The sequence below is a fragment of the Mercenaria mercenaria genome, chromosome 18 (assembly GCF_021730395.1).
Source record: "Mercenaria mercenaria strain notata chromosome 18, MADL_Memer_1, whole genome shotgun sequence".
NCBI lineage: Eukaryota > Metazoa > Mollusca > Bivalvia > Venerida > Veneridae > Mercenaria > Mercenaria mercenaria.
The window spans coordinates 30790071-30816658 of NC_069378.1; the positions used below are offsets into that span (position 1 = coordinate 30790071).

Below are 26588 nucleotides of genomic sequence, written 5' to 3' on the forward strand. Positions count from 1 at the left end.
GCTTAAATTGATTGAGCTTAATTACAGTAAATGCCAACGAGATGTTATGAAAAAACTTTGTTGATATAGGTAGCTTTCTAATATAGAAAGGCTTGGATATATATGGGGTAGCTGCTTGTTTGTTACTGAAAATAGAAAAATGGTTTTCGGTCAAGAGTTTAGAATGACATATTATCACCAAACATGAGATATAACATTGTTAAAAAAAACAGCTTGCAATTACATTAGAGCTGTTTGGATCAAAGTCGCTGTATCTAAATTAATAGATAATGTTCTGCCATAAACTGTATTTATTTGAGTGAAAAGACCTAGCAATGGTCTATTTGAGTTGAGGTCAGAATTGTTTTACCTATACAAAAAACAGCTACCAATGAATTTAGTTCAAAATGTATTTACTGCCACTACGATGAACGCGTTGCTTGCCGATAGACTGTCAAAATAATTCCCAAAAATTTCAAAAGTAAAACGTGGTATTTTATCAAATGGCAGACAATAAATAAAATTACAGGTATGTGACGTTTGATTAAACTGAACATGGTATTTTTTTCATCTGATGTATATGTAGATATAGTGTTCGTCTGAGTTCTCCTTGAGGATAAGATTTATTCGCAGCAGAGGACAGCACTGCCAAGAATTATAAAGATATGTTGTGCCTTGATAATTATAATTACGCGAAAACCTTTATTATATTAATATCTTAAAAAAACGAACTCCTGTGGTTACAATTTTTGTGTTTTGAGAAAATCCCCAGATATTGACCATAGTACATAGTACTATTACATTGTCCGTGTCCGTTATAAAGGTCTACTGTGACATGTATCATGCCTGACATGTATTATGCAACTTGTCATTTGTGGCTGTGTTTTGACAGCGCATTTTAGTACAAAGACAGTATTGTTCATATAATGTTAGACAATTAACTTTGTATTGATAAGACAATATCTCCTTTCAGATCATTTAGTATTCAATTATAGAAAGGAGCAGATATAATCAATTAAGTCAGGTTCACGCCATTATATCGTCCGAACAGGTGTCCTAACATACAATTTAGTTTGGTGACCCATACAATTTTGGCCATTTTTTTGTTCACAATACAATTATCAAGTCAAGTCAAGTCAAGTCAATACTTTTATTCAGAGTCACAGTTTACATGGTGTAAATACACGTGAACAAATAAATACACATAATTGATAAAGTACATACGGGAGTGGTAATTTCTGAAGGGGAAGTGATCAAATCAAGAAGACGCGTTAAATAGAAAAAAATGATACTATACGATGAAGAATATCAATAACATAATGTCAGATTTAAATAGCAAGTAGAAATAAAAAAACAAAAGCTAAAATAGAAGTTGAAAATAAAACAACAAAAACAAACATTGCTTTCAAATTATATGGCACGTTATTTTTGTTGCGTAATATAGAAGTAGCTAGGTTTGCATATACTCTGTTTTGATAGGACGAGTTCGCAGGGCACGCGAAGATTACGGAATCCACGTGTACAGTTTATGAATGGAGGCTACTGGAGAGTTTATCGTAAATTGTAATAACAAAATAAGTTCGAAAGTACATTTTCCTTATGCTAATATCAAAATGGATTAAGATTTCGGAATGCGTGGACTTATACGAAGGTACTTTATTCTCTTTCTTAAAGGCACTCGCTACAGTTTTTCCGGGCAGGTCGATATTTACCCCAACACCGTGCCAATTTGATTTCGATGTAGCTCACTGCAGTGTTGGTGCGGTCTTCTGCGCATGCCCGGAAGTGATTATCTAATGTCGCATACGGCAAAAATTCGCAAATTATTGTATGTTCACATGCATTTAATGTACAAAATGTATAATATACTGACTCAAGGTTAGGGTAAGTATCACCATTGTTACAAAATATATACATTTAAAGTACTTTTAGTTCAAGTTGCTTCAATCCGACATATACTGGAGTCTGTTATTTATACCAACGCTCCAAATCTGCACAGCTGTTTCTAATCCCGTACCGTACCCGTACCGTACATTCGTAAACTGTAGGTTTTGTTAAAAAAAAAGGATGAAACTTTCACCGTTGTATGCCATCAAAATGCTTCAGAAACACCTTAAAATCCGATTATTAAGAAATCTGCTGTTTGATAATTTTATATATACATTTCTAAGTCATTTGCTCAAACACTGAAAGAATATTTCGTGCCAACCTGCGTTGTATAAATGCCCGCCACACCCCACCTCGTTGTAATTTGATTTAAGCGAAATCTAATATAGTGACCTATCAATTTTCTTTTTGTTTTAGATTAGGTAGAGATAACCAAAGGTATGTGCAGAGTTTGATTAAATTCTATTATGTGAAACTAGATAAAATAGCAGAAGTACCAGCTTAAAACTGACAAAAATATGCAAACATAGCCCTTGGGTCTGCTGAACAAGTATTCCTTTCTTTACAAAATCATGTTCTTTTGATTTCTCTGAGCATGTTTCAAATAGATATATTGTTTTCCGTTATAAAAATGCTTAGATAATCAAATTTATGCTGATTATTGTACTTTACTGAAATATATTTTAGGATTACAGAAATTTTGAAAAAAGTTTAAAATAGCACCATATCTAGGGGCAAATTAAATTGAAACAAAGCTGGTGACCTAGTATTTTTATTTCATTTTTCAATACATCATAACATGATCTTTTAATACAAAACATTTCATCAAAATCTATTATTGAGAAAACAATTACGAAACTGTAGCGAACGTCCTTAACTGAAATAAAACGAACAGGAATTCCTAATGCATGGACTTACACTGGTTAGTTAAATCTTATCAAATTAATTTGGTACATAGTCGACACAATTTAAGAAAGGTATGTATACAAATAGGAAATTACTTAAATTCTCGCATTACATGTTTAACAAATAAAGATAAATTATAAATAATTGTTTCATTTTTGCACGTCATCAGTTCTTTGTATTTCAGGATTTTTGGCCTATGGGAAAATCTACGAAGGATGTATTTATTCCTTAGAGCTGTAAAGAAAGGACAAATTAAGAGGTAATGCATTTCATCCCCAATATCGTTAAGTGGGCACCGTGGGCACTTTCTCTCATCATGTGCAACATAAGATTGTCGCCGGCACCCGGTTTCAACCGGAAGTCGATGGTTTCCTGTTCTGAAATGCAGGAGACTTAGTCGGAGCGAGCAAGGCAACGACAACAAACAGCTTTCCATCAGAAGGTTATCTTTAAATAGGCTATAGCCTGTATCTTGTGAGGATCCATTTAGAGAAGTTGACCACTGCTGGTTAAATTGGTCTGTTAGAACCCTTTTAACCAAAATATCGATACCTTTACAATTTAATGTCGCCTGATTAAGCCAGCAACAGGAAAAGCCCGTATTGTCTAGAATGCTCTTAATACAAGATGACCATTTAAAAGCGTGTACAGACTGTATCATGTTCTGATAACAAATATAAACAATTTTAGAATGCTTGGATAATATTATTTTATTCCAAAACTTTATCATTCTAGCTTTAATGATAATTTCAATTGGGTATAGCCCAAATTCTGCATACAGCATATACCTAGTGGTACTGCTCCTACATTTTCCTATTTTACGTAAAAAAAGTACAATGGACATTTTCTTTCATGTCTAGATTACTATAGCCCCACACTTCGCATCCGTAAGTATTGGTAAGATGGTGTGATCAAACAGCTTTAACTGAAGATCCACGGGAAGATCTAGGTTATTTATTCTTGAAAAAAGTGCAAACATTGCCTTACTGGCTTGTGAAACAATATTCTTTTGGCATTGTAAGAGACTATCCGATGATGCGAACAGCACTCCTAGATATTTATATGTTTTTACGACATCAACTAGTTGTTCACCTAACAGAAAATTATAATTTTGTGGCTTATTAGTTCCGAAAACAATAATTTTGGACTTTGTAAAATTTATATTGAGCTTCCAAGCGCGGCAATACGAAGCAAAATCGTTTATTTATCATCTATAGACAAGGAAAACAGGAAAAAATCTATGAAACAGTTTTTTTCAAAATTTAAAAATATATTCTTTACTATGAATATTTTTCAATAAACAAAGTTCACAAAAGTGAATATGAAACAGTATTATTTTTTTTTAATTTGTACCCGTCATTGTAAAGATATAATATTACAAATATGACTATGATATGAAATAAGTATATAATAAAATCTGTAAAAAGAATAAACCATATTGTGCTTTCTTGATTCATGTTTTTGTTGGTATTTACATTTGTATAAAAAAAAGAACAGAAAAGTATGAATTTGTTAAAAACCCCGCTCCTAACAGAAATCATTTACGAGTCATTGGTACACGAATCATTTAGGCAAGGTAGCCAGAGGAAAATTCTATATATGAGATATTTGGTCTCACCAGCTATACGTTTTAACAAAGGATATTTTACATCATTTGTCAGCTAGTCTAAGACATAGTCACCTTAGCGAATGGACCCATTTCATTGTACAAGATACTAAAGGCGTAGGCACTTCCCTGGGTCATATATCTCGTATCCTGACAATAATATGACTTTATTGGACAGAGTAACAGAAGAAAACACTAACCAGAGTTTGTTAAATAAATGCATTCATAAAACTAACTTGAACTTTATACCTACTATTTTTTATTTATTCTATTAAACCGATCACCTTTTTACCTTGCTTTTCTGCAGTATCGAAATAATGTCTGTTTCATTACACTGTCTCGTAGAAAACATATATAGACTACTGTATCTAAGCTTTTTTTATGAAAAAATATCTATGATTGTAAATGAGCCCCAACTTGGATTGTATTTAAAGCATATGCTTACACGGGTTGTCTCCCATGCACCTTCTTTGTTAAATACATTTACAGTATAACATAAACTATTTTTATGACATAACGGTAGATATCAAAACTGACTTAATACGACAAGATGATCAAAATTGGACCAAAATGTATTTTTAATTTAAATTTGGTACTGTACTTTTTATTTGCAGTTCTACGAGGGCATTTATTTTGTTTTGCAGTTGTAAATTTCAATAGTCTGATCAATATTTATTCTGAATTTCTAAAACTCATGGGAAAACCCGCTGATTTATTGTTGCAACCTAATGTAAACATATAAATATAAGGATTGAAGGTTATAGCTGTGAGATTAGATTGGTTTAAACCTGTTTGGAACATCTGACAAGTAATCCGAGAATCATTGTCGCAGTTCATGGTTTTTTCACAGAAGACCCAACGTAGTTTATACCCGTTTTAACGCATAAAAATAACATTTAATCCTTAATTGAACACAAGAGAAAACTAAAATGCACATTTTGTTTATAGTGTTAGGTATAGATATGACCTTTATACATCTTATATATTTATATTTTTACAGAAAGTAAATGTTTAGAATATTACAAGTGTGCAGAATATTTCATATTGTTACTAGAAGTTTTAGTCCGCCCTTGTACATCTAAATTATCATACAACAACAACAACAACAACAACAACAAAGCATACTACATGAAGCGTTCTGAAAACAGTTTGTTGTTGTGTACTCTTATAAGCTCTTCTGTTATGTCCGATTCTGCACGAATATTTAGAAATGCAGTTTCGTCAGAAGGTAAGTTAAAATAGTCATCTGTCCTTAAACTTTCTTTAGTTGTAACCAAGGAGCAGACAGTATCCAGTATGTCGGAAACCTTCAGAAGTTCATAACCACGTGGCAAAAAGACAGTAGAAAATCTGAAACGGTAAGGAGCAGCACAACTTTAATATGTGACTTTTACTTTTAATCCATTACCGCTATGATTATAAAAAGATTCAAGAAACCTAACAAAGTTCTAAATGGTTCACAATTGGTTGTTTCACACCCATCGTCAAAGCTAATACAGTAGTCCTCATTCAAAACACTTGTTGCCACTTGTAGGCATTTATAACGTTCAGTTTGTTCAATATGGCAGAATGTAATATTCTGTTCAAGCAGAGTAATAGTTTAGTATATCGTACCTTTTATATTATGAAACGTGAAGCAAATCTTAAAAAAGTTGGCCTTGCTGATAAAAAATCATTTGAAAACTTTTTGACATATCAAATCTTATACTCAAGCTAAAATATTTGTTAATGTAATTAAATTTTGTGACCTGATGATCAGATTTATTATATTTGAGCCGTGCCATGAGAAAACCAACATAGTGGCCTTGCGACCAGCATGGATCCAGACCAGCATGTGCGCATCCGCGCAGTCTGACCAGGATCCATGCAGTTCGCTAACAGTTTCTCTAATTCCAATAGGCTTTGAAAGCGAACAGCATGGATCCTGACCAGACTGCGCGGATGCGCAGGCTGGTCTGGATCCATGCTGATCGCAAAGCCACTATGTTGGTTTTCTGATGGCGCGGCTCATTTGTTAACGAAGTGCAGATAAACCTCACGGTTTGTTTGCTCAAATTCCTTGAAAACAACTTCATAACATAACAGAATTAAGGAAATACGGTAAACTGATGTAACATTTGTATAATATAATAATAAAACTAACAGATTACGCTGTAAGATATATTCAATAATGTTCAACAATATTTCGTTCATTGTGTTTATATAAGGATTGGCTCTTATACAGTGTTACAATCATTACTGGCAAGTCTTTGCTCTTGCTTTGTACAACATGGTCCCGGCAGGCATAATTATTTTTGGCAATATTAGAATTGCTATGATTAATTACTGTTTGCGAAGTGTTTTCCGATTTAAAAATGTTTATAATTTTACTAAAAGAAAGTAGACTTGAAATAAATAAATCTAATTTATTTTTTCAGACCAAATGTCAGTGCGCATGTGCAAAGCATTATTTTTACATTTTGTAAAATATTCTGTTTCATAAAATTGTTGTTGGTCCAAGTTACTCTGAAATGCGTTAAAATGATCGTTGAAAATTAGGTATTTTTATGTTTAGACACAATTTTGTTTAGTGTAGTTGGATAAAACATTCACTAAAATCAATATATGTCATGTAAAATAAGAGCTGTCACGAATATTTGGAAAATGTTGTATATGTGTTTAATTTGAAATTTCGCTAAATATTGAGCTTGCCTATGCCTCTAGAAAAAAGCAGTATTGCATATAGTTTCTCATAATTAAAAGGTAATACAGAAAAAAAAAACATTTTCAAAGGGAAGCAATTGTATATCTACATAGTGAATTTATACTCAACTACTATTTGCTATTTCAACAAAAGCAGCAGTAATTAAACGCTAGTTGAATCCAACATATTTTCATGAATGAAAATGATATTTCTATTTTATCATTTTTATGAACGAAATTATAATTAAAAATTCATTGGAGGGAATTTGATTGACAATACAAAGCTGGTTATCATAGTAGATTATTGTCCGTGAAAGAATTAAATCAGACCTTTAAATTTAACAATGCCTACTTAAGATACTAACCAATCAGAACAAATCACAAAAAGCGCTACTATATATCAAATATACCAGCCATAATTTTATTAGCATTATAACTATTGAGCATGTCGAACATTTCTACGGACATGTAGTCGTAAATGCGTTGATTTTCATAGTCTCATAATTGGCGCGGTTAGCAATTTTGTTATAATAACATCTAGGTAATTCTGTATAATAGCTTTATTTCATAAATTTAAATGACATCTTATGCATTGTAGACTACGATTTCGCTAAGCAATGATTTTCAGTTATCTAAGTGTTTTATATTGTTACTGAAGACGACATGTTTTCCTTTATTTTTGTTTATTATGTTCGTTTCCATTAGCTATTCAAATCTGTAAATTATAAATACCGACTTTATAAATAGGTAGCACGTCGTTGGGGTTTTCAGAAAATTTACAAAGGACTTCATGTTTTATATTTTGTTTTCGTTTAATAATATTAAGTATTATCTGATTTTTCATGTTTTATGTGACTAGGACAATACAACTATCACAGGAACAACAACAAGGTTAATATGAAGATTAGTTATTTTTTTCGAGAATTGTTTTTTACTTACTAACCTTTAGCCTGCTGGCGGCAAGGGATTCCGCCTTTGCTACCAGTGCAGACCAATTTCCGCCTGTACATCTGTGCAGTTTGATCACGGTCTGCTTTGTTCGCTATTCAGTCAGTAAATTTTCAGTGAACACCCATTTAAATGATAAATGGTATTGCCCAAATTGAATGATGGACCAGTTCATTTTAGAAATTTAGCGGGGTAAATGCTAAACAAGAACATAATATTATATTACTTGAATACAGTCACATACTTTTGAAGAAAAAATGAACAACAAGGAAGGAAGTTTTGTTTTGTTAACTATATAATTATTCAAATAACTTATTTGGAAGTTTCTTTAACGTTCTATATTTGGAATAAAAATCAACTACCAGAATGTTTTTGTTTTGTAGTTTTAGGCAAATAAGTACTAAAATAGGAAATGGTTAAAACTAATAGCTTATAAAAGCAACAGCATCATCATATCAATAACTACAAATAAATAGATAAACTAAACAACTGAATTCACATATTTATAATACTTCTCGACTTTAAGAAAAGAAAATATTATGCAAGAAATATGTTTTGATACTACTAGGTACATGTTATAACACATTAGGGAAAATTGGAATGAAGGTTCCATACACATTATTCAAAAGCAAAATGTAAAACACAAAACAAGACAGCAGTTATCGAATGCTAAAAGTAAAAGGGCATTGGGAATCAAATGATCTATCTAAGCAATCTTTGTATTTTGTTTTTAGCTTGTGTAAGAAACGTAGGAGGCTGTGCTTACTGAAGAAAACTATGAGTGAACGTGAAAGTGTTAAATACATTTCAAAAGGCTGAATTTCCTTAGAACTCTAAAACTGTCTCATATCTGGACGCAGTACTCTACTAGTACAGCGTTTTATAAACGAGGTCCATGTCACATGTGAGATCTGTCCGAACAAACCAATGATTCCACAGTTTTGCTCTTTCTATCTTGGCATCATTACCTGTAAACAAACATGGCAATTATATAATACACTCGAAACTTATTTTCAAAAAACCTGTAATGACCTGCGGCTGAGCACATGCATGCAACTCGTCAGATGAATTGCAGTTAACGTGTAAGTTGCACCAAAGAGGTGTTTTTATTCATTCGGTTGAATGTTATGCTGCAAAATGTTGAATTTTAAAAAAATAGATACCTAAACTCAAACAGGTATTTCTTTTAATATGATTCAGAAATAATAAATTACGTATGCATGATACAAAAACAAAAAAAAAAACAAATAATTGGAATGATCAGAATAATACAAATATAATTCTAATATAAATAACCTACGTCTTACAAAGATTACCATAACGGATGAAAAATCGATGAAATGGACTAAGCAATCGCTTGAAATAATAATAATAAATTTCGTTACAATAAGGACACACGTTTCTACATCATAATATCAAATAACCTTGACATTTTTTTCAACATCAAGGGCATACACTACTGTAAGTTTTACGTTGAATACACCAACATGCTGAATTATAATACTCAACGCTTCTGTTCAATCCGATTAAAATACCTCCTATTAACGCTACGTATTAGATCTGAAGACAACCGACAGCGGTTCACGTTCAGACCCAATCAGAGCATTGCTTTCAAAATTTTGAAAGTGAAAGTAGAAGTTTTAAAGTCTATATTACACCTATTTTTCTATTCAAAATTGAAAAAGCGTTTGTAACGGGGTACCACAGGTAAACTGCCTTAACTATAAAGCTTTATATTTAATCTTAGTTAAGTACGTATTCCTCCGTGGTGTATTTCAAACGATGGGAAGTGTTTATTGCCGCGGCGGCCCTGGCCCGATTCCCTACCCGATTATGATTTTTTCTTGATTTCGCATTTTTTACGTTAGTTTAGAAACAAAACATGATCCCATGTTCATATCATGACGAAACTTCAATTCTTTGAAAATAATTATTTTAGCCAAAATCTGGAGTTCAGTCCCTGTAAGCCAAACGCTTGTTGAAACAAGTCGTCCGACTGGTTAAAATAAAAATAAACTGGTGGAAATAAAAATAGCAATGTTGGAAATCCGATTATACAGAAAGATGAATTTGAATGGGTCGCCAACAGATGCAGCATTCTGGTAGATCTATTACGTTAGTCAAATTGCGCTTCTCTTTGAACTCTTGAGGTTCAAATGATTTATTTTATCAGTTTATTATCAAAACGAAGCCTATTGATTTAAATACATAGTAAAAGGTTTGACATTCTGCTGTATAACTTGTTGACTACGTAAAACATACTAATGTCCGCTTAGCTCAGTAGGGAGAGCGTTGGTCTACAGATCACGGGGTCGCGAGTTCGAATGTTCTCCGTGACGATTTGATAAAAGACATTGTGTCTGAAATCATTCGTCCTCCACCTCTGATAATTCATGTGGGGAAGTTGGCAGTTACTCGCGGAGAACAGTTTTGTACTGGTACAGAATCCAGGAATACTAGTTAGGTTAACTGCCGGCCGTTACATAACTGAAATACTGTTGAAAAACGGCGTTAAACCCAAAACAAACAAACAAACAAAACTAATGCAGGTAACTTTGAAGACCAGTTTAAAGAACACGCTGTTGTTTAATAGACGAATTTCTTCTTCGCACTAAATGTGAAAAGAGAAATCCTGAATTGTGTATTTGATTAAATACGTTATTACATGTACGTAGCGTCAATTTACAATACAGTATTTCAAAGAGACTTAAAACAGTCTACAGTCTTTTGAAAGTAATTAAGATTTTTTTTGAAAACTACTTACATACTACATTTGAACGAAAATTTGATCTGTATTGTTATGTTTTATGTGAGACAAAAGTTTGTTTTGCAGTTGCGTCTATTTTTCTATAGAAATGAAATTAGACAACGTATAATATAAGGATAGTAACAAATAAACACATATGCAGAATAAAAAATATGTCATATTGACTTCTTAAACCTTGCGCTAAATTAGCTATAAATTTATGCATTCGTAATAATTCAAAATGCTGTAAAAACTTTCTTGTTTAACTTGATAATTTTGAATTTTCAGGATGAAGGCGTATATATACATCATTTACATGGAGCTATTTTGACCGTATTTCCGTACATATTTAAATACACGAGGATAACATGAACTTGTTCTACGCTTACAGGTAAATCGTGTTTCTGCAATCATTTAAAAGAATCACATCACTGACTTTTAGGTATAATTTATCATGAATAGAGATAAAAAATACAACTTTACCCTACTGCATTCAACCTAGTGGAAAAACAACCAGTAGTTTATGCGTTTATTCTCATTTTTTTCATGTAATATTATAAAATAAATTTGAAGTAGTTATTCTAATTTCGTGCTGATCTCAGCATAGTTATAAAACGTCCTACCTATGCCATCACACATTTGGTAAATATCTTACACCAGAGTAAACCTATTACTTTTATCGACATCAGCGTTCTCTTTGTCTAAGAAACATGTTTGATCATACTGCTGAAAGACATATCATTGTATATTATTACCTAGACTTTCTGTTCTAAGATTCTGCTCATTTCTTAAGGTGACGTAATGTGATATGAAACACCTTCTCATTTTTTAAGGTGACATAATGCGATATTAAATACATGTATTTGCACATTCCTTACTATGCCATATTGTGATATTAAACACATTCCTTACTATGACATACTCTGATATTAAACACATTCCTTACTATGACATATTGTGATATTAAACACATTCCTTACTATGACATACTGTGATATTAAACACATTCCTTACTATGACATACTGTGATATTAAACACATTCCTTACTATGACATATTGTTATATTAAACACATTCCTTACTACGACATACTGTGCTATTAAACACATTCCTTACTATGACATATTGCGATATCAAACACATTCTCATCCCTTACGGTGACGTACTGTAATAGCCAACATTTGATCATTCCTTAAGATGACGTAATGTGATCACTAACCCTTACTATAACGTATAACACTTCATGTAATTTTATTCGTTAAGATATTCAAAGGTTTGTTGCATTTAATTACAAAAAATGTTTAGAAGTAATGTAAACTTATACACTTTACAGAGTATTTTAGATCAATACGGACAAAATAAAACTGACAATTTCTTTTGACAACAAAAAGAATAGGTGATCAAGAGGAAAATGTTATTCTACACGAAGAAAACAAATTTAATACTGACTATATAAACAGGTATCAAAAGTAGTCAAAACCACAAAAAGTTTCACATTTCACTTTTTTCACCAAAGTTTCGGCTACAATATTAGTAGCAGTTTCTGGATAATGATTTATATCAAATTTATGACATTCATTCTTTGTGAACATTGTTGATGTGTTTGTCCAATGAAAGTTTAAAAAAAAGTTTTGAAACTACATGAAACAGCAAATTATTTCAATATTTTTAGGAATAACGAAAATATACAAGAAATTCCACACTCCTCTTTTGCTAAAGTTACTTATATCTTTTAGACAAAATAGTGTACCCTTTTAAGTTTTTGATATTCTGCTCATAAAATAAACCCGATTTTCCAGTAAGGTTATAAAGAAAATGCTACCAAAGCAGTTGAAAATTCTCGTTATTATCTTTATTTGCTTAATATGCGCTAACACAGACATACGAGCCCCGCGACATAAATATTCTATGTTTATATAAGAAAGCCAAAGGAAGTAGTAATAAAAGAGCTGAAAAGTGTTAAATACCCATGTTTACATAAATAGCTTTTGAGGGTTTGTACTTCAATCCAGGTTAAACAAGTTGACTTAAACAAACATATTTTAGCAGCTAAAACATTTAATTACACGAAGTACATAAATTGCTACGGTTCAATGAATTTAAATCTTCCTTATTGGCAGTGTATACCTATCCTTAAGTGGGAGTGTTCTTTTGAAATATTTTGTTTTATGTGAAATCGTATGTGATTTTTTAACAACAAAACTGATGTATATTTGATTACTTGTTTTTATCGACATATACATGTACAATAGTCAAATTCATTTTCATAAAACGCATAATTAAACATTAATTGCTGTATAAAAGAGACACGCTTTTCGACCAAAATTTTGCTTAGACCAAACAAATACTTTAAAGTGCTAGCAACCATTCCTCCGTTTGAAGATAAGAGTCGTGAAATTTTTTTTTAATACAATATAACCTTAGGACACCGTGCACATTTTTATGCAATCTCGCCAGGCATATGTATGTTTTTGACAACACAGAAAATGACGTCACTCGACCTTCAGCTATTTCCGGAAGTAAAGAAAATGAAAGTAAACATAATAAACTTGAAAACGAAAGTCGCCTTTGGATTGGCCGATAGTCAGGGGTCACGCGCAGGGGTCACCCCGTCAAAATGTATGCGCGTGGACTTTTTTGTTCGCTAATGGGGAGTCAATTTTCAGCAGTTTCTAACAATTTGAAATTACCTGGGCCATAGCACGACATGTCAGCTTTACACCTACGAAAACAAATTTGAACTGGGGATAAACAGAAATCCCACAGGGGTCCGTGACGGAGCAAGGGTACATAGAGATTTTTGGAACTTCGTCAAATCGCTCGAAAGGTCCTTTTTGATGTTGTCTGAAAGTGTCAGTATATGCCTCGGATGTAAGATATTTCGGTATTTGAGAGCTGCAGACCTAGACATTTCAGAAATTCTTCAAAATGAATTTCGTGTAATAAATGTTGATTCTACGTAAGCGTGAAAGGGCCATCAGACGCTAAGTTACGTTTAATTACGTTACAGGTGCGGAAAGGATATTATCAAACATATGTCAGATCATATGCGCATGTTCACATGCGTGAAACTATTGTAAATAATATTGGTAAACTGATTTTGCCTGGCAACTTTGACTTTTTAGATTAAATGAGACTTTTGTCATGGTCGTAACAAAACAGACACTTGCAAAGAAGTAGCTTCTGTTCTTCCATGTCTTGAAAGTGGCTCACAAGATTTGTAAATTTTCTAAACCCCTTTTTCTGTCAATTTAGAAACCAAATTGTTTAAAGAAGCATTCAAGAAAGACGAGAAAGATAATGAAACTATACATTTGAGATTTCTTAAGAAAGAATTGATATGTGTCTGCGTATTGTAAGGAATGCAAGAAATGAGTTTATATTTATTCGCTGATTGAAAAAGGTTTACATTTTAACCAAACAGGTTATGACACATAACTGAAAAGTAGAATACTTGTCCAAGCACATTCTGGTCTACCTTATCTGATATTGTTAATTGTTTAGAGTTTACGCTTTGCTTCGCTGTACCAACCTCTTAAATGATTACGTTCTCTAAACCTATTTGCTTTCAAGTACTTTTGAAAAAAAAAAAACCTGATGGCTATACGTCTAAATACAATATTTCTTTTCGCAGAGATTAGAGTTTCGTTTGCTTGAGTCAACTGAAAATGATTACAAGAATAACGTTAACAACCGTGTTTCCTGCAGTTAGAGCAAAATATGTTTGTTATGTATGTAAGTTATAACTACCCAAAAGCATGGATGTTCTGTTACGGTTTATACATCTTACTTAAGCTTGGACCCTTGTAGGACTTTCTTTTGGACTCTTCATATGGTATACACGATTATCTTCTTTACTGGCACTTTTGTATTTTTTATTATCCGTGTCCCGTTCTCAAATGTTGAAGTAAACGGAAATTTTGTTTAATTGTAACACATCTTTCAACTGCTTAGTCGTAACCCCCCCCCCCCCCCCCCCCCCCCCCATCGGCCAGCTATTCGTGCTGACGTGAACTCAAGACATCAGTGTAATTCTCGTGCTGGTCCGTCCATGCAACCAGTTTTGCTACTCCGTGTATAGTATTCAACTCTTGTCCGTAGCAGAGTGAAATTAATGCAGACAGGGTTGCAGCAAGGTTAATTCATGAAGTGGAAATCAAAGGGGTCCGGCACATGAGTGGATTAAGTTTAATGACTTATTTTTGAATCCTAGAGTCATAATTATGGAAAAAATCATACTAATATAACTACACCATAGACAAGGGTTTTTACCCCGCAGAAGCTATGTTTTCAACTACTTTCTTTACATGGCCAGGAAAAAAATATTATCAGCTATTTTCCCATTCAAACATTGCATTCAGTTATTCAAATGAATCAACTTTTAAAATTACCTCAACATATTTTCATATATTTATCTGTTTTTCGACAATTCGACATCATACCGAACAATACACAGAGCGAATCCGAAGTCTAACAACATCGCGTAACAACGAATAAAGATATAAGCAGTCAGTAAAGGCAACATTCTTTTTAGTTTTATCGTGAAATCGTGAATTCGTTAAGTGGAAATCGTGAAATCAGGAAGCAGAAATCGTGAATTCGTGAATTCATGAAGTGGAAATCGTGAAACCATGAAGCAGAAATAGTGAAATAATGAAGTTGAAATGTCACCACGGGTCTTTCGTACTACTGGTTTTAAAACACGATGCTTCAAAATACTTTTATTGTTGGCTGAATTTAAATAGAACAAAACGTAGTTTTAATTAATTTCCAAATTGCTGTGTTCAACAATGCATATATATTTACTAATATTGATCAAATTCGTCTGCATCCAGTGCTATCAAATACTGTAAAAAAGAAAGAAAAAAATCACAGATTCACAATATGAGACGATTCAACTTCAATTTTATGAAATCTGCACGACTGCAATTACAAAATATAAAATACTACTCAGGGGTTCCGTATTGATAATTAAAAAAAAAACAAAGATCAGGGAATCTATTAATCAGATTAAGTACATTTAAACGCGTTGAGTATAGTAATGATAAGACCTTAGAAAAGTTGAAGTATGTCAAATTGCAAAGAATACTAACAGAAAAGTAAATGATAATGGCAAAATCAGACTTGTATAATTGTCTACTATAGTCTGTCCCACCTAATTTTGGACCTCAATTTTGGGCTGATATGAAGAAATGAAACGGGATCAAAAAACAAAAGAAAGTCACCCTCGATAATTTCAAGGATTTTTGAAACAATCGTCTGGTTTTCCCGTGCGACTAAATTTCAGTTTCTCTATGGGAATTCGCTGTTGTTTATTTCTGGTCGCCATTGCCAAATATTCTCTATTTTTGGAGATTTTCGGGAAATTTCACGTGTTATTCCTTGGGGACGTTTCACACTTATTTTTTACATCTAGATTCTAGTTATTTTTCCTCCCGTAAGAAACAGTTCGGGTTTGAAATAGAATTTACAATTTAGTATACAAACGAAATTTTGAAGAATGTAAAAATGAAAAAGAGAAAAAGAACTTTCTTTGCACGAAAGAATCCGGCCATTAGAATCTAAGTAAAGTATTCAGTTATAAATTCCTTTAATCATTATATTCCATTTATCCTTAAATCCTTCCAAACGATGTCCAGTTCAATGCACAAATATCAAATTCAGAAGTTTTACACTGAAAATCAATCATCCGAAAATTGATCCAGTCAATCTGGGGCAGTCTTTCGAAGAATTTCAGGCAAATAACTGAAATATGCATTTGAAACAATATCTTTAATCACAGTATTTTCCAAATGCATAATCCAGGAAGAACCTGTACGATACAAAGACATCAACTGCTTCAGCCTCCTTAGAATATAGCCTTCTACATATTTAAGTAACTCGCCATGACACAATAACTTTTCAAACGCTAAAATTAATTCCAATTATGTCATACAATATATGACGTCACTAAATATCTCGAGCGATCAAGTGCATAGACGGCACATGTTGGCTCTCTTACGCATAGCTACCCCAACAATAATTAATTAAGTAAATATTAAAGCTAACTGAGTCCCGAATTCAAAGAGGATAAAGCAAATTAGCTGTCGACTGTGCCAGTCTGACTACGTGGATAAAATTTAAATCAAAGGCGGGAATGGTTCAGTTTGCTTTTAAGTTTGAGCCCAGACCTAAATCTTAGAAAAATAGTTAATTTGTTTCCGTTATGTATATCGATACAGCTATTTTAAAAGAAAACGTGTAAAAAGGGATTTTTCTATCACCGACAAAAACAAACAACCTTGACGTTACCGGTTACGGAAGGTGCGTTATATTTATAAATTGAAATTTTGACTTCTTACCTGTAAAGTGTACAGATGATTGTTGGAAAGTCGCCATAATGACCTCAATCAGGGGCGTACCTGGATGATTTTTAACTGAACGCCAGATAACCATGAGCGAACAGCGAAGCTGCGAGTATGGGGTAGGTGACAGAGGGGAGAGAGAGAGAGAGAGTCTCGATTGGATTGTGTAAGGATATTCTATTTTTGTTGTTATCGTTTTTGAAATCATCGTAATGTTTAAACTTTAGTTTCATGCATGACTTCTACATCCGATTTTGACAGGTTTTTGATAAAAATTTAATGCGTCTACCCATACATTGCGAATGCGTCAGGTTTTATCAAATAATCATTGATATATCTTTCTCACATGAAAGTAAACATTTTTTTAGAAAACGTAAACAACATCAATTTTTGCAAACGAAAATTCAAACTGCGTAAATTGCTTTGGTATTTCGGTATCCTGATCTGAATGTAGATTGATATATTGAATTGCACATCGATATTGACGTTAAATGTTATTTTACTTGCAACCACAGATGACTCAAGTATTTTTCTTTTCTATTTGCATGCTTGAATACAAATGTTTTACCTGGGACCTCTATGGCCGAGTGGTTAAGGTCGCTAACTTTGAATCAGTTGCACCTCAACGAAGTGGCTTCGAGCCTTACTCGGGGCGTTGAATTCTTCAGCTGGCTTACAGAATGTCGTTGGTTCTACCGGGTGATAAAATAATTTTGTAAACAATATATGATTTCGATTGAAGAAAAATATCGGAGGTGTTACCATTGCCCGTTCCTGGGCAGTGCCAACAGTGTTACTTTTGTCATCGCAGTATATTTGTGTACGTGCATGCATGTGTGCGTCTGTGTTTCTATTTAAGGCGGGCCTTTGGCGATGTGCGGCTCTGGCAGTATTTGTCGTGCCTTATGCTTGCAAGGAATCTACCCTTACCATTTACAGTATAATTGCAGGAACAAATAAATCTATTTCAAAAACAAATTTGTTAAATCTCATGCAGATGATATTTTTAAACAACGAAACAGAAATAGCCGGACACCATTTCATACCCCCCAAACCCCTAACATGGGCAAGGGCATCCCCTCCAATACCTCGCTATGCACCTTGGCGGTGACATCTTCGTTCTAGACTGGTGCCACCCCTCGCCCCCACGTCAAAAGTTTCTTTATCCGGGCCTGTTCCGTATATATGATAGGCCTACAGGCATGTGACTGTATCACGGCTTATGTACATGACCGCAGTGATATTCTGTGTAGACTATAGTTGCATTAGTTACAAGTTGTGGCAATTTTTGCCTGAGTATATTTTTGTAATGAACTTGATGAGTAGATGTATTTAATAAGCTAGTTATACACAGTACGGTAAAATTCCTGCAAGTACGAATTTTTCGACTGAATATCTATATAAAGTTTGAATTGCTACAAATCATTTTTTTAAGGAATAACTGTTTTTTTGTGTTTTTTGTGTGTGTGTGTGTGTGTTTTGTTGTTGTTGTTTTGCGTTCAACGTGTTTTTAGTTGAATTTTCGATATAGCTATGTACTGCCCCGTTTGTGATAGAAGTAAATGTTTCGTATACGTACTTCTTCGTGAAAAAACAAACACAAAAACACGTGTTTTATATCATCGAAAATGAAAGTAACTGACGCGTTTGAACATGCTACCCCTTCAAAAGGTCATTTGAGCCGCGCCATGAGAAAACCAACATGGTGCATTTGCGACCAGCATCCACGCAATCTGGTCACGATCCATGCTGTTCGCTAACGGTTTCTCTAATTGAGTAGGCAGTTGACCAGATTTCTATTCGCAAATACCTAGGCTAAGTTAGAAAGGCATATATTTATCTAAAACAGAATTCTCTTTCTTTGTTTTGGGGACTTTCTCTCGCTCAGCCCTCTAGTCAGATCCCTTTGTGTCTGTACTATAGTCTGTCCCACCTAATTTTGGACCTCCGATAATTTATTTATACTGTATATAAAACTGTCAAAAATGACATCGTTAATACCAGACGGTTAATATCTCTAGGCACCTTTTTCATTTTTTTTCAAAAAATGTAAAATGAAGTTAAAATTCAAGATATATTTATTGTTGAATAAACGTTCCCGTTGTGTATCACCGATACATAAAAAGCCATCTTCCTGGAAAGACCTAGTCCTGGCCTCTTAGTTAGGTGGGAGACACTAAATGGTATGTCAGAAATGTCAATGCCTGGACCGGAATTCGAACCCGGACCTCTGGATTGACAGTCAGTCGTGTTACCAATAGACAGGCCATATTTACATGTCAAAGTCAGCACTTACCAATTATCCAGTTGTTATTTATCACAATGGGATGTAATTTCAAGCGTTCTACTTCAGTAAACTTGTACCATTGTCCATCTGCATACATTTCTAGTGGTAAGATTTTAAGAGTAACATCTGCATACCTGAAAGTAAATAGTTTATGATAGAGTCAGTATGATCACGTGACCACATTTTAACCAATGAAAACGCCAGAATCTTATTGGAGGTAAAATAAAGTATGATGTTTAGGTGGCAATCAATGTTACAGTGTTCTAAGCGGGTAAGATGTTCGCGAAAAAGAAAAAGCGCTACCACATGTTTCATTCTACCATTTAGCGAGAGTAACAAACACAGACATGGCACATTTTTGAAAGAATGTAGTAAGTTTCACACCTGGACGATTATTCATAGCAACAGTTGATATCATTCATTAAATGCTAACAAATGCCTTTTTAGCTCACCTGAGCACGAAGTGCTCAAGGTGAGCTTTTGTGATCGCCCTGTGTCCGTCGTCCGTCGTCAACTATTTGACTGTTAACACTCTAGAGGTCACAATTTTGTCCTAATCTTAATGAAACTTGGTCTGAACGTTACCCTCATTAAAATCTTAGAAGAGTTCGATACTGGATTATCTGGGGTCAAAAACTAGGTCACCAGGTCAAATCAAAGGAAAAGCTTGTTAACACTCTAGAGGTCACAATTTTGGCCCAATCTTAATGAAACATGGTCAGAATGTTACCTCAATAAAATCTTGGAAGATTCTGATATTGTGTCATCTGGGGTCAAAAACTAAGTCACTGGGTCAAATCAAAGGAAAAGCTTGTTAACACTCTAGAGATCACAATTTTGACCCAATCTTAATGAAACTTATTCAGAATGTTACCCTCAATAAAATCTTGGAGAAGAGTTCGATATTGGGTCATCTGGGTTCAAAAACTAGGTCACCAGGTCAAATCAAAGGAAAAGCTTGTTAACACTCAAGAGGTCACAATTTTGGCCCAATCTTAATGAAACTTGGTCAGAATGTTACCGACAATAAAATCTTGAATGAGTTTGATATCGGGTTATCTGGGGTCAAAAACAAGGACACCAGGTCAGATCAAAGGAAAAGCTTGTTAACATTGTAGAGGCCACAATTTATGACTGTATCTTCATGAAACTTGGTCAGAATGTTAATCATGATGAACTCAAAGTCCAGTTTGATTCTGGGTCATGTAAGGTAAAAAACTAGGTCACCAGGTCAGATCAAAGGAAATGCTAGTTAACACTTCATTTTAGCGGCCACATTTATGACCATATCTTAAAGAAACTTGGTCAGAATGTTAATCTTGATGATCTATTGGTCATGATTAAATCTGGGTCAGGCGGGGTCAAAAACTAGATCATCGGGTCAAATCAAAGGAAAAGCTTTTTAACACTCTAGAGGCCACATTTTTGCCTGTATCTTCATGAAACTTAGTCAGAATGTTAATCTTGATGATCTATTGGTCAGATTCGAATCTGAGTCATGTGGAGTCAAAAACTAGGTCACCGGGTCAAATCAAAGGAAAAGTTATTTAACACTTTAGAGGCCACATTTATGACCGTATCTTAAAGAAACTATCTTGATGATCTTTAGGTCAATAGGTCAGATGAGCGATACAGTGCCTTCATGGCCCTCTTGTTTTATAAAAAACCTACACTAATGAAGTTAGATTCAATTTAATGTCACCGCCATGTTCTTGGTGTTCTCATTGTTTAGGCGAGATTCAACGTGAAAATGTTCAGATACATGTATTAAATAAGAAGACGTTCAGAATGAAAAACTGAAAAAAATCGTTTTTGCAGAAACTGTTATATACAATTGAATAATGTATCTAAATGGGCCGTTTAAAATGTATCTACATTAAACAACGAAGAAACACACACGTAGAGAGTCGAAATCCTATGATAATATCGACAAACTTAAAAGCAAAACTTAATGTTTTAGTTATTTAATGAAATATTGCAAATAAGGTTTAGATGCTTTATCTTTATTGGTTTCATGCATGATATAACTTTTGCAAAAAAGGTACAATTTTATCATAAAGTGGTTCAATTTAGCGTTTGACCATGCAAATACTATATATAGCTATAATGCATAAAGCCACAACACAGAAATCAGTCATACGATAGTATGAATATCTTATAATACTCTGTAATGAGCCCATAATGAGCCCATAATTTGCTGCTTGAAAAAATTCAACTTTGCGACTAAATCTAAAAATTATGCTTACTTTGTAAAAGATTAAATCCAGCATAAAATGATAATGATAATTTACTATTAAAGAATTATAAAACTGTGTTGCTTTTTCAAATTTTTAGTTCTTACTAGAAACTCATGATATATAACCTGTCCTATTAGCTTAGAAAAACATTGTTTAGGTAATAATTTGTCCTTACACTCTCCGGTTATGTAGCCCTGAAAAATTGGTCTGCAAATTAATAATGGACTTGCATAATTATACTGATACTAATAAAATGTTAATGCTACAGAATGAGTCATTAATATATTAAAATGTTTATTTTCTAACTGTTCGCACGTGCTCGACTATGCCACCAGATACGACAACAACAAAATCTTATCTTACTTAAGTTAAGCTTGATTAAGAATAAAAACTTCATAACCGAAATACCAAATTTCCTCACTACTGCATACTTTGTGAAATTAAGGAAGGGCCATAATACTAGAAAAATAGCCACAGAAATAAGTCCATTGTTTATGGTCATCTTCAGATGAAGGTCCTTCATCTCTGAAACTTTCAAGCATATCCTTTCAATAGTAGTTGAGGAGTTGGAAAACAAGTTTTTTCTCTATATTCTATAACGCAAAACTATCAAAGGGCCATAACTGTGGTAAAAAATGTCACGCTATCAAGCTTGTTCATCTGTGAAGGTTTGAAGCAAATCAGGATAACAGTGTGGGGGTAGTTGGACACACACGATTTTTCTCTATATTCTATATAGCAAAACTATCAACAGTCACATAAATGTTCTTTCTTTATGGTCATCTGCGTATCAAGCTTGTTCATCTGTGAAAGTTTGAAGCAAATCAGGCTAATAGTGTGTGAGGAGTTTGACATACAATATTTCGGGACGTACGGACGGACGGACGTACGAATGTACGGACAACAACAACGCTATATGTCCCATAAATGTAGGGGCATAAAAAGTGTCTGGCCAAAATCGCTCAGCAGTACCTAATCTTCATTTCTGCCCGACGTACTCTCAAGGATACACAACTTGCACATCTGTACATTAAGAGTAGTATGTTAATCAAAATGCAATGCATCGACAGGTCGCACGTTCGATCCACGGTTGCGGAGAACGTTCTCCATGATGATTCGAATAGCAAAATGTGCATGGAGTCAATTGTCTTACAACTCTTATTAATCTGCGTAGAAAAAGTAATACTAGAAAAACAATCGAGAAATACTGTGTTCAAAAACAACAACATCGTCAACAACAACAACAACAAAAGGAACAAAAAAGAGGCTTGCTCGAAACATAACAGTCTCCACTTTGCCACTTAACTTTTTTTAAAAGTCTGAAATTATTTCAATTTCCTCTTCGAATGATATTTCATCCATGGTATAACAAGGCTCTGGTTAGGCCTGGTCTTAGTTTTTGAAAAAAAAATTCTTGGCAGTACACCGCTTTCTGTGACCATGTTTATAGATATTGAAAGCGTCCACACATGGTGTGTTTATTTATACCTGCGTTACTCTTTAATTATATACACTTTAAAACTTGAGACCATTTTTCTACGACTAAGTCGCGTCAAAGGGGATTCTCTATTTAAGTAATAGTGACACAGAAGCGAATTTGTCTATTTCAGACGGATAATAAATAATAGTTAGGTAAATGAAATTCACTCACATCTTGTTTGTAAAATATTATCATTTTATGCTGAATTCATAAGATATGAAACAAGAGGGTCATGGTGACCCTGTATCGCTCACCAGTGTAATATGAGCTACATGTTTCAAATGTCAAACTGATGATTTTAGAAATATTTTGGAAGATTTTCCAATGTACAATCAAGTAACCCCTGGGGCGGGGCCAATTTTACCCCGGGGGGGGGGGGTCATGATTTAAACAAAGTTTGTAGAAGTCTACTAGGCAATGATACATATCAAATATCTAAGATAGGCCTTCTGGTTTATTTTTAGCAAATTTATGAAGATTTCCCTATGTACAATCAAGTAACCCCTGGGCCTGGGTCCATTTGACCCTTGGGGTCAAGATTTGAATAATTTTTGTGGAGGTCCACTAGGCAATGCTACATTTGACATATCTAAGCTCTAGGCCTTCTGGTTTATTTCTAGAAAATTTTGAAGATTTTTCTATGTACAATCAAGTAACCCTATGGGGCGGAGTCAATTTGATTCCGGGGGTCATGATTTGAACAAATTTTGTAGAAGTCTACTAGGTAATACTACATGTCAAAAATCTAAGACCTAGGCCTTTTGATTTATTTTTAGAAATTTTTTGAAGATTTTCCTATGTAAAATCAAGTGACCCCTGGGGCGGGGTCAATTTTGATCCCGGGGGTCATGCTTTGAACAAATTTTGTAGAGGTCCACTAGGCAATGCTACATGTCAAATATCTAAGCTCTAGGCCTTCTGGTTTATTTTTAGAAAATTTTAAAGATTTTTCTATGTACAATCAAGTAACCCCATGGGGCGGAGTCAATTTGATCCCGGGGGTCATGATTTGAACAAATTTTGTAGAGGCCCACTAGGCAATGCAACACGTGAAATATCTAAGTTCTAGGCCTTCTGGTTTATTTTTAATTTTTTTTTGAAGATTTTCCTATGTAAAATCAAGTGACCCCTGGGGCAGTGTCAATTTTGACCCCGGGGGTCATGTTTGAATTTTTTTTGTAGAGGTCCACTAGGCAATGCTACATGTCAAATATCTAAGCTCTAGGCCTTCTGGTTTATTTTTTTTTTATTTTTTTGAAGATTTTCCTATAGAAATCTATGTAAAATCAAGTGACCCCTGGGGCGGGGTCAATTTTGACCCCGGGGTCATGATTTGAACAACTTTAGTAGAGGTCCACTAGGCAATGCTACATGTCAAATATCTAAGCTCTAGGGCTTCTGGTTTTTGAGAAGAAGATTTTTTAAGATTTTCCTAATATATAGTATGTAAAATCAAGTGACCCCTGGGGCGGGGTCAATTTTGACCCCGGGGTCATGATTTGAACAAACTTGGTAGAGGTCCACTAGGCAATGCTTCACCCCAAATATCTAAGCTCCAGGCTTCTAGTTTTTGAGAAGAAGATTTTTAAAGTTTTTCCTTTCGGTTGCCATGGCAACCAGAGTTCTGCATGGAATTCAATTCTTTGAATAAATTTTGTAGAGCTTCACCCAAGAAACATTTCTGTGAAGTTTGAATGAAATTGGCCTAGCGGTTTATGAGGAGATGTCGTTTAAAGTAAAAGTTTACGGACAACGGACGACGGACGACGGACAGTGAATGATCAGAATAGCTCTGAGCCTTTTGCTCTGGTGAGCTAAAAATATAACCACTATTCCTCCAATTTTATTTTAATTGTTCGATATCCTATTCTTTACAATGATCATTAAACTATGTGACTTATTAAGAATATATTCAAATGTCATGAAATAATTTTCAATTTTCTATAAAAACAGATTGTGACGGTAGTATAGCTGAAATGAACAGAAAATCTACTCGTGTTTAAGGGTTGGGAGTATATCATAACAAGAGGGTCATTGACCCTAAAGCGCTAACCTGTGTACAAGGCTTCAAATGTGTTTGTGTAACATACTGGTACAAGTACAAAGTTAGGTTTCTTCTATGTTAGCCTATTAAAAGTATAATATATACATGTCAAACACATTTTTGTACTTAGAGCAATAATTTGAACAATTATGGTGGACAGTACAACTCTGATATCACATGCCAAATATCAAGACTCTAGCTATAACTGAAGAAGCTTTCGTGTGTACGGACCCTCCGTAAGGATTTTAATTTACCCAATATACAAAACTTTTTCACCTATATAAAAATTCAGTTGGGCAACAAATGGATGTTTTAAATGAGGTCGTAGAAATTTAGCGGTGTGCCGTAACCATGGAAACGGCTTCTGAAGCTGGTAATCGCGGAAACTAGAAATCTTTCTTTTGTCATATTTCAAATAGTAATGGTATTAGAAACTTGATTTTTTTCATATTTTAATTAAGTTATGAATACCTATTGTTTGCAGTGATTATATTTTAAATATCTTATTAAATTTCTTAATTTTCGTCAGCACGTGCAATTTTAGTAATTAGCACGTGTGTTCAGTTTTGAACCAAGAATGTGCCTCTTTTAATCAGAAAATGTTGTTTGGACTTAATTACAACTATGGCTCAATTTTGGCTTGAAAATATTTTATAATACACATGCAATTAAAATTCTAAAACTTTTGATACGTCAGTTTAACACCATTTCATATATTAATGCAACGGATTACATGCCATATACGCTATTCATTCGCTTCCTTTTTCAATACACATAGACATTGACGTTAAGGAATAACTCGTTGAACCTCGGCTTAGAATATTTAACATATATGATATGAAAAAAATGTGAATAAATTATGTGCGCCATGTTTTTTGTCAATTGCGAAATATCAGATATCAATGCTAAATGCCAAACACCTTATGCAAAATGTTTTGAAAACGAAATGACATTTATTAAGTACTATGGAAGGTTATGGAAAGCCGGTGTGCCATGCTAATTGTCAAATGCCAAATGACAAACAGTTATTGCAAAATGCTATTTGCTATATGCTTAATGTCAAATATTGCCTGTGAAATGGTTATTGTCAAACAATAAATGATAATTGTTAATTGCAAATACGAAACAATAATTGCCAAATGCGTATTGCTAAGTACTTACACAGAATATATCAGTGTATAAATGCATCCTGTAAATAGTCATTGGCCATTGTAACATAACTTTGTCTCTGTTAAAAATATTTCTTAAATATTTCTTTTAAAACATTTTAGAGTAAAAAGTTTCGATCATGTCATCTTATAACCTTTAGAACATGTTATTGCTTCAAATCAGACTGATAGAACTTCATATGTTTTCAAGTGATTAAAAGTAACAGTCATTAGTGTAAGTAAGGGATACAGATCATAAACTCACAAAGTTAAAGCATTTGACGAGTAGCATTT

At 33.7% G+C, this 26588-nt stretch overlaps 1 protein-coding gene across 4 annotated transcripts in view; it reads right to left on the reverse strand.

Annotated features, from left to right (window-relative positions):
- Positions 1-2036: 2036 nt before the first annotated feature.
- Positions 2037-26588, reverse strand: part of LOC123539513 (uncharacterized) — an 87580-nt gene continuing 63028 nt past the window's right edge. For all 4 annotated transcript variants that reach the window (XM_045324165.2, XM_053529497.1, XM_053529498.1 and 1 more), the window contains exons 3-4: positions 19395-19519; positions 2037-8976 (exon numbers count right to left, since the gene is read on the reverse strand). In XM_045324165.2, the coding sequence (XP_045180100.2) occupies positions 8876-8976; positions 19395-19519 (226 nt within the window). In that variant the 3' untranslated portion in view covers positions 2037-8875. The remainder of the gene's footprint in view (positions 8977-19394; positions 19520-26588) is intronic.